This window comes from Macaca thibetana, chromosome 12 (assembly GCF_024542745.1).
Source record: "Macaca thibetana thibetana isolate TM-01 chromosome 12, ASM2454274v1, whole genome shotgun sequence".
In the NCBI taxonomy this organism is placed as follows: Eukaryota; Metazoa; Chordata; class Mammalia; order Primates; family Cercopithecidae; genus Macaca; species Macaca thibetana.
The window spans coordinates 79,031,463-79,041,167 of record NC_065589.1 but is presented as its reverse complement, the minus strand read 5'-3'; the positions used below and the strand labels follow the sequence as shown (position 1 = coordinate 79,041,167).

General features: G+C 33.7%; 1 protein-coding gene across 1 annotated transcript; it reads left to right on the top strand.

Annotated features, from left to right (window-relative positions):
• The first annotated feature begins 6,091 nt into the window (after positions 1 to 6,091).
• Positions 6,092 to 6,564, top strand: LOC126932052 (40S ribosomal protein S20-like). Its single transcript, XM_050750503.1, has one exon. It carries the CDS (start codon positions 6,205 to 6,207, stop codon positions 6,562 to 6,564), a length of 360 nt encoding a protein of 119 aa, XP_050606460.1. The 5' UTR covers positions 6,092 to 6,204.
• The last annotated feature ends 3,141 nt before the right edge of the window (positions 6,565 to 9,705 follow it).

Here is a 9,705-nt window from a genome sequence, read left to right as displayed (position 1 = left end):
AATTCTACCAAAAGTATAAAGAAGAACTAATACGAATTCTCCTGAAACTATTGCAAAAAAATCACATTAGGGAATTTTCCCTAATTCATCCTACAAGGCCAGTATCATCGTAATACTAAACCAGACAAAGACACCACAATAAAAAAAAAAAATACTATAGTCCAATATCCCTGAGGGACATAAATGCAAAACAAATCAAATCTAACAGCACATTAAAAAGATAACACACTATGAACAAATGGGTTTTATTTCAGGGATGCAAAGATGGTTCCACATACACAAATCAATAAATATTATATATTACTACATAAACAGAATCAAAGACAAAACCAGATTATTATGTCAATAGATGCAGAAAAAGCATTTGATAATGTTTGACAACCATTCATGATAAAAACCCTCAACAAACTAGGCGTAGAGGAAATATACCTCAAAATAATAAAGGCTATATATAACAAACCCACACCTAACATCACACTTAATGTGGAAAAGTCAAAAGCATTTCCTCCAAGAACTGGAACACAAGAATCCTCACTTTCACCATGCTTATTCAATACAGCAATGGAAGTCATAGCCAAGTCAGTCAGGCAAGGGAAAGAAATAAAAGACATCCAAATTGGAAAAGACAAAAATTGGAAGTCAAATTTCTCCATTTGCTGATTACATGATTTTATATCTACAAAAACCTAAAGACTCCACCAAAAAACTCTTAGATTTAACAAGTTAATTCAGTAAAGTTTCAGGATACAAAATCAAAGTTAAAAAATCAGTACTATTTCTATAACCAAATAATGATTTAGCTGAGAAAGGCATCAAAAAGGCAATTCCATTTACCATAGCTATGGAAAAAATAAAAATAAAAAAATGCAGAATACAGGCCAGGCGCAGTGGCTCAGGCCTGTAATCCCAGCACTTTGGGAGGCCCAGGCGGGTGGATCACGAGGTCAGGAGATCGAGACCATCCTGGCTAACATGGTGAAACCCCGTCTTTACTAAAAATACAAAAAATTAGCCGGGCATGGTGGCGGGCGCCTGTAGTTCCAGCTACTCGGGAGGCTGAGGCAGGAGAATGGCGTGAACCCAGGAGGCGGAGCTTACAGTGAGCTGAGATCGCGCCACTGCACTCCAGCCTGGGCAACAAAGCGAGACTCCGTCCCCCCCCAAAAAAAAAAACCCAAAAAAAAAAACCAAAATGCAGAATACATTTAACCATGGAGGTGAAAGATCTCTCCAAAGAAAACTACCACGCATTGATGAGAGAAATTGAAGATGATATCAATGAGTAGAAAAATCTTTCATGCTCCTGTATTGGAACAAAAAAATTAAAATGACCATACAGTTCAAAGCAATGAGTAGATTCAATGCAATCGCTTTTAAAATACTGTTATTTTTCACAGAATTAGGAAAAAAAATGCTAAAATTGACATGGAACCAAAAAAGAGCCCAAATATCCAAAGCAATCCTGAGGCGGGAAGGAGCTGGAGGTGTCACATTACCTGACTGAAAATTATATTACAAGGCCATTATAACCAAAACAGCATTATAAGAGTATTAAAACAGACATATAGATCAATGGAACAGAATAGAACAGAACAGGTAACCCAGAAATAAAGCTACATATTTACAGACAACTGATATTTGACAAAGCCAACAAGAACATACACTGGGAAACGAACACCCTTTTCAATACATAGTACTGGGAAAATTGGAGAGCCATACGCAGAAGAATAAATCTGAACCTCTGTCTCCCACTATAAACAAAAATTAATTCAAGGTGGATTGATCAAACACTATAAACTATATAGAAACTATAAAAATTTGAGAAGGAAACTCAAGGAAACTCTTCTGGACAATAGTCTAGGCAAAGAATTTATGACTAAGACCTCAAAAGCAGAGGCAACAAAAACAAAAATAGATAAATGAGATTTACACTTAAAAGTTTCTACACAGCAAAAGAAACAATCAACAGTGCGAAGAGGCAACCTGTTGAATGGAAGAACATATTTGCAAACTATTCATGTATTAGGGAACTCATATTCAGAATATGCAAGGAACTCAACTCTACAACAAGAAACAAATAATCCTATTAAAAAATGACTAAAGGACATGAACAGATATTTTCCAAAAGAAAATATACAAATGGCCAATCAGTGATGAAAAAAAATTCAACATCACTAATTGTCAGAGAAATGCAAATCAAAACCACAATGAGTTATCATCTTTCCCAAATCAGAATGGCTATTACTAAAAAGACAAAAATAACAGATGTTGGCGAGAATGTGGAGAAAAGAGAACACTTATACACTGCTGGTGGGAATGTAAATTAGTACAACTCCTACAGAAAACAGTATGGAGATTTTTTGAAGAACTAAAAATAGAACTATCATTTGAACCAGCAATCCTACTACTGGGTATCTATCCAAAGAGAAAGAAATTTTAGAAGACACACATATAAACATAAAAGGATGTAAAATAGACAAAACATCTTTGAAAAAGAACAAAGTTGGGAATCAAACACTGCCTGATTTCAAAGCTTATTGTAAAGCTACATCAATCAAAATAATGTAGTATTGATGTAAAGATAGATTGGTAGTCAAAAGAGAGTACAGCCACAGATCCACATATGTACGTTCAATTGTTTTATAATAAATATGCCAAGGCAATTCAATGGGGAAAATAAACGTCTTACAAATTATGCTAGGATCATTGGATAGTCCTATTTAAAAAATATGTACCTTGACCTTTACTTCACACCGTTTATAAAAATTAACTCAAATGGATCAGAGAATAAAATTTAAGAACTAAAACTACAGGCTTCTAGAATAACTCATGAGAATAAATCTTAGTGTAAATGCTTGGCAAGTATGTCTTAACTATAACAAAGTATGAAGTATAAAATTAGAAATAGCAATTAAACTTCAAAATTAATAGTTTTTATGTTTCAGAAGACACTTTGGAAAGTGAAAAGACACACAGACTGGTAAACAATCTTTGCAAATATATATTAGGTAAAGAATTTGAATCTAGAAAATATGAATAACACAACTAAATGATAAGAAAACAAGTATCATTCTCATCTTCACCCAAAAAAATGGCAAAAAAATTTGAGCAGACTTTTTTTTAACCAAAGGAAATGTGGATGGAAAAGTAGACATGAAAACATCTTCAATATTATTTGCTACTAGGAAAACACAAATTAAAATATCATATCCATGTGATGTAAATATTTCCCCATTTGCCATTTAGCTTTTATAATGTTTTAAAAATTCATTTAAAAAAATTTTGCCACGCCAAAGTTGATTTTTTAGGGTAATATAATCTATTAATCTTTTATTATATGGCTTCTGTGTTTTAAAGTATAGGTAAAATATCAGGTAGCTGTTTCAGTACAATTTATTGAATAATTTATTATTTCTCCTACTGGTTTAAATAATCATCTTTATCATAAATTTCAATTCCTATATGTAAATTTTGTTCTGCATATTTACTTCTCATTATTTTTCTTTAGTTTGTTTACATATTTATACATAAATACCATATTCTTTTAATTACTAAAGCTTTATTATATGTTTTACTATGTGGTAGTGATAGTTTTCTACACTTACGTACTTTTTTTTAAACCATAAATACCGAATGCAAAAGTAACCAAGTTCTGAGAGAAAATTACAAGAGATTGATATTAAGAGCACAGTTATGGAATTGACTGGAAGAGAGAAGGCTCACCTGAAGCAAAAAAAGAAAGGGGAGAGTGGTATGGCAACAAATTGGGAAGTCACTACAAACTTTCAGTAAAATGAGAATTAAAATCATTTGCTAAAAGAAAAGAAGGTAGAAGTTGGATAGGCAACTTAAAAATGGTGAAAGGAAATGACAGAAGGTACCTGGTTAAATAAAAGAACCAACTCAGAACCTGCAGATCTGGAGATGTCAACCCTAGGCATTCATTTTTCACCTTCCTGCCACCCCGAACCAAAAAAGCCTGGGGTTAGCCATGGATATGATGGATTGCTGGAACAAACCTGAACTCATGTACAATAGGATTAGTGCAGAAGGAAAGCAAGGGTGCTAAGGCTGCTGTAGAGATTTGTTGAAAGTATCAACAGTGGGGTACTGACTATGTTTAGAACAGAGGCAAAGAAGATACTGGCAGTCTGGGTGAAATTGGACAAATATTGAATTGGAGGTTGCTATGAGGCTGAAAATCAGGAATCTTGAGAATGAGAGAGTAAGGAGGATGGAAGAATAAAAAGTTATGTTCTGAGAATAGGCAAGTGATTAAGATTTTAGGAATATTGCAGATTAAGACAATGCCAAAAATCCAGGAAATATCTGTAAGAATAAAGGTCATAATGTAGGTAAAATTATTGGAGTTGGGGAAATTAAATAGTTGTAGTGCCAGATGGAGTGTAGTATAAGACAGGTCACCTCTATGTGTTCTGAAAACTTGTAGGTCATGGCTGGATGCAGGATACAAAGAAAAATTTTAAGTTCCATCCCAATGTCTTAAATTAGAGATTGTCAAAGTGAAGTATATAAATCTATGTGGAGCTACAAGATACTTGTCAGGCATTCTATGAGGTGAAAGTTAATTTTATAATAATACAAAGATATGTGCCCCTTTAATCATGTTGGTATTTGCACTAGAAACAGTGTGAGGAGAGCTAACATCATACTTAATGTTGAGAAACTGAGTGTTTTTTCCCTAAAATAAAACAAAACGTTTGTTTTCATCACTTCTATTCAACATTGTACAGGAGGTACCAGTCAGGGCAATTAGGCAAGAAAGAGAAACAAAAGGAATCCAGATTGGACAGGAAGAAGTAAAACTATTTTCAAATGACCTGATCTTGTATATAGGAAATGCTAAGGAATCCCCAAAAATCTATTAGAGCTGGTAAGCAAGCTAAGCATGGTTGCAGGGTAGAATATCAATATACAAAAATTCAATTTTATTTCTATATACTAGTAATGAATACTCTATAAATGATATTTAAAAACCAATTCGATTTATAATAGGGTCAAGGAGAATAAAATACTAAGGAATAAATTTAATAAAAGAGGTGTAAGACATTCACTGAAAATAGTAAGACAGTGTTAAGAAAAAAAGAACTAAATAAATGGAGGAACATCCCATGTTCATGGATCAGAAAGCTTAATATTGAAGAGATAGTAGTATTTTCCAAATTGTCCTGCAGAGTCGATGCAATTTCTACCAAAACTTCAGCTGCTTTTTTCTAAGCATAAACTGACGCAACCAATCCTAAAATTCATATAGAATTGCATGTGACCCCGAATAGCTAAAATAATCTTGAAGAGGAAAATCATAGTTGAGGCACTCACAATTCCTAATTTCAGTACTTACTACAAATCTATAGTAAACATTACAGTGTGGTACTGGCATAAGCATAGATATAGAGCAATGGAATAAAATTGAGAGTCTATAAAGAAATATTTATGGTCACTTAATTTTAGATAAGGGTGCCAAAACAATTCAATGAGGAAAGAAGTCTTTTCAACAAACGGTGTTGGGAAAACTGAACATCCACATGTGAAAGAGCTGGATACTTCCCTCACATCATACATAAAAATAAACCCAAAATAGATGAAAGACCTAAATGTAAAAGTTAAAAATATAAGACTCCAAGAAGAAATCATAAGAATAAATCCTTCCAGCCTCGGATTGAGCAATAGCTTCTCAGATAGGACAAAAGCATAAGTGACAAAAGTGAAAATAGATGAACTGGACTTCATCGAAATTAAAAACTTTTATGCTTCAATTACATCATCATGAAAGTGTAATAACATCTCACAGAATGGAAGAAAATATTTGCAAATCATGTATCTGTTAAGAATGTAGTACTCCAAATATATAAAGAACTCTTACAACTCAATAATAAAAAGACAATCCAATTAAAAATCGAGGAAAGAATGCTAGTAGACATTTTTCCAAGAAAATATAAAAATGGCCACAAGTCGCATAAAAAGATGCCCCTCATAATTAGTCATTAGAGAAATGCAAATCAAAACTGCAGTGAGATACCACTTGACACATGCTAAAATGGCTGTAATAAAAAAGACAGATACTTTTCTGAGGAAGACGCGGTCGTAGGACCTGCGGATCTGCGGTTCGCACGCTCCTGCTCCTGACTCACCGCTATTCGCTCTCGCCGAGGAACAAGTCGGTCAGGAAGCCGCGCAGCAGCCATGGCTTTTAAGGATACCGGAAAAAAACCCGTGGAGGCGGAGGTGGCAATTCACCGAATTCGAATCACCCTAACGAGCCACAACGTTAAATCCCTGGAAAAGGTGTGTGCTGGCTTGATCAGAGGCGCAAAGGAAAAGAACCTGAAAGTGAAAGGACCAGTTCGAATGCCTACCAAGACTTTGAGAATCACTACAAGAAAAACTCCTTGTGGTGAAGGTTCTACCACGTGTGATCGTTTCCAGATGAGAATCCACAAGCGACTCATTGACTTGCACAGTCCTTCTGAGATTGTTAAGCAGATTACTTCCATCACTATTGAGCTAGGAGTTGAGGTGGAAGTCACCATTGCAGATGCTTAAGTCAATTATTTTAATAAATTGATTACCAGTTGTTAAAAAAATAAATAAATAAAAAAGACAGATAATGAGAAGTATTATAAAGAAATTGCACGTTTCATACACTGCTGGTAGTAGTGTAAAATTGTGCAATCACTTTGGAAAACAGTCTGGCAATTCCTCAAAAGATTAAAAGAGAGTTATGTTATGACCCAACAATTCCAGTCCAGTCTTTATTCTACACCTAAGAAAAATAAAAACATGTCCCCAAAAATCTTGTACATGAAAGTTTGTATTGACATGATTTATAGAAGCCAAAAAGTGGAAAAAACACAAATGTTCAACAACTGATGAATGTATGAACAAAATGTCATATTATCTATATAATCTCATATATCTACATAATATTATTTATCAGTAAGAACTATTTAGTAAAAATATTATTTGGCAATAATATGAATTAACCCTGAAAATATTATAAGTGAAAGAAGCCAGACGCAAAAGACCACGTATCCTATGATTCCATTTTTATGAAACCAGAATAGGTGAATCCATAGAGAAACACGAACAGTGGTTTCCAGAGCCTGCACGAAAAGGGGAATAGGGAGTGACTGCTAGTGGATATAGAACTTCTTTTGGAGGGATGAATTTTTCTAGAATTTGATAGTGAGGATGAATGCACACTTTGTGGATATACTAAAAACCACTGAACTGTACACTTTATAAATGTCAGTTTTGTGGTATGTAGATTATAACTCAATAAAGTTAGTATTTAACAAAAAAACAATTGGGGGTATAACAGCTGGCCCCTTAGCACAAATCAGGGTAGTGGTAGTGGTAATGAACTCTGTACTTGCCGTCATTGTATTCTATATGCCACTCACTCATGGTAAGAAAATAGAAGTCAGGCCGGTCGTGGTGGCTCAGGCCTGTAATCCCAGCACTTTGGGAGGCTGAGGCTGGTGGATCACCTGAGGTCAGGAGTTCAAGACCAGCCTGGCCAAAATGGCGAAACCCCGTCTCTACTAAAAATACAAAAAATTAGCTGGGCGTGGTGGCAGGTGCCTGTAGTCCCAGCTACTCAGTAGACTGAGGCAGGAGAATCACTTGAACCTGGGAGGAAGAGGTTGCAGTCAGCTGAGATCACGCCATTGCACTTCAGCCTGGGCACCAAGAGTGAAACTCCATCTCCAAAAAAAAATAAAATAAAATAAAATAGAAGTCAGTCAATTTCACTTAAGAATGTCTTTGGTGAAACATTGAAAATTATTATTTTTATTAACTCTCCATCCTGAGTACATATCTTTTCAATATTCTGTTTGATAAAATGGGAAGTATGCATAAAGTGGAGTGTGATGATTGTCGCTAGGAAATGTTCTCTTAAGATTGAGTTGAAAGCTAAACTAGCTGCTTTTTTAAGGGAAATAAGTTTTACTTAAAAAAAAGATTGACAGGAAAAAATATGGTTGTTCAGATTTGGATATGTGGATATTTGGTGGACATTTCGTCAAGAATTAATGAAGTGAGCCTGTCACTTTAAGGAAAAGAACTGACAGTATTTGTTGTCGATAAAATTTGAGATTTCAAGTGAAAATTAGAATTTGTGGAAGCTTTTATCCTCCACTGCAAACTTAAAAGCTTCCCAATACTTAAGGACTTTCCTGATGAGATTGTTAGTGATAATAATAAATGCAATTTTTGATTCTGTATAATGAAATATATCATTGAAAAACTCACACAAGTCAATATTTTACAAATAGCTAGTGTGGGGCGTTATAAAATTTTGCATTTATTAAAGTTCCATTCAAAATACCAGAAAGATTTGTGTATTTAATGTAACAACATTAGATATGGATTCAAATTGCACATTGTAACTAAGCTTTCAAAAACTACCCTTTGTCAATTTTGGTAAGTTATCAAAGAAGAACATTCATAATTATTTGGAGAGGCTATTAAATTTTTTTCCATTCCAACACATTTTTATGTGAGGCCAGATTTTATTCATATACTTCAACCAAAATGACATATTTGCCATAGATTAGATGAAGATGGAGATTTGAGATTCTGTCTTCTAATAAGACAAGTAATAAGTGAAAATGTAAACATTATCACTCTTCTCACTATTTTTGTTTTGAAAAATATATTTCTTTTACAAAATTACTTATCCAAACATATTTTGGGTTCATTATTTATTCCAATCAATTAATAAAATAATTTTAAAAACATCTGTTTTAACTTCAAATACAGTAAATCTCAATAGATATAATCCATGTTTAAAAGGCTCTTTGTGGGCCTCAGTAATTCTTGAGAGTGAAAAGGGATCCTAAAGCTAAACAATTTGAAAACCACTGGACTGAATAATATAAAGAAAGGATATAGAGTTGATAAAAAGAAGAAACTTTTGATATAATTGGATACTTTGAGCATCAATAGTTTATGCATAAGAGTTAGAAAACGAATACTTGTATTTAACAAACACTTCATAGTTTTTATAATATACCAGATGCTATTCCAAGAGCTTTACTAATATTAACTCGTTTTTCTTCTGCACAATTTTATGAAGTGGCTATTATTATCTTTTTTGCATATATGAATATTGAGACGCTGAGAGTTTAAGTAAGCTACTCAATGTCACATAGCTAGTAAGTATCAGAGGCATATATTTGAAGCTAAATATTAGTTTGGCTTTACAATTTGTGCCATCTCATTTTAAAGCGGCAAAATGTAACTACAAGAATGCTGACCACACTGTCAGGTGCCATAGGATGCAGCCTTTTATGTGCCTCCTATGTATTCAGAACCATTCTGGGCATTTGTCACACTTTATCTCATTAATCTACAAAACACTTTACAAAACTGATATTATACATCTCACTTTGCAAATTAGAAAATGGAGACTTACAGACATTCAAATCGTTTGCTCAAAGTAACAGCTATTTAAGCACCAGATGACTTCAGTTGAGGGTTCAGTAGTCTGTTTAATTTTTAAACCATATCTTAGCACTTTCCTTTATAACTCTAAAAATAGCTATTTCCGGTATTTTATCAGACTACAGCTTTAAAATAAACCAAATGTCCAAACACCGGTATTCTAAACACTCCTATTACCAGGAAATCACTATTATTAAATATAAATAAATATCTATGGCCCATGTAAAATCCTAT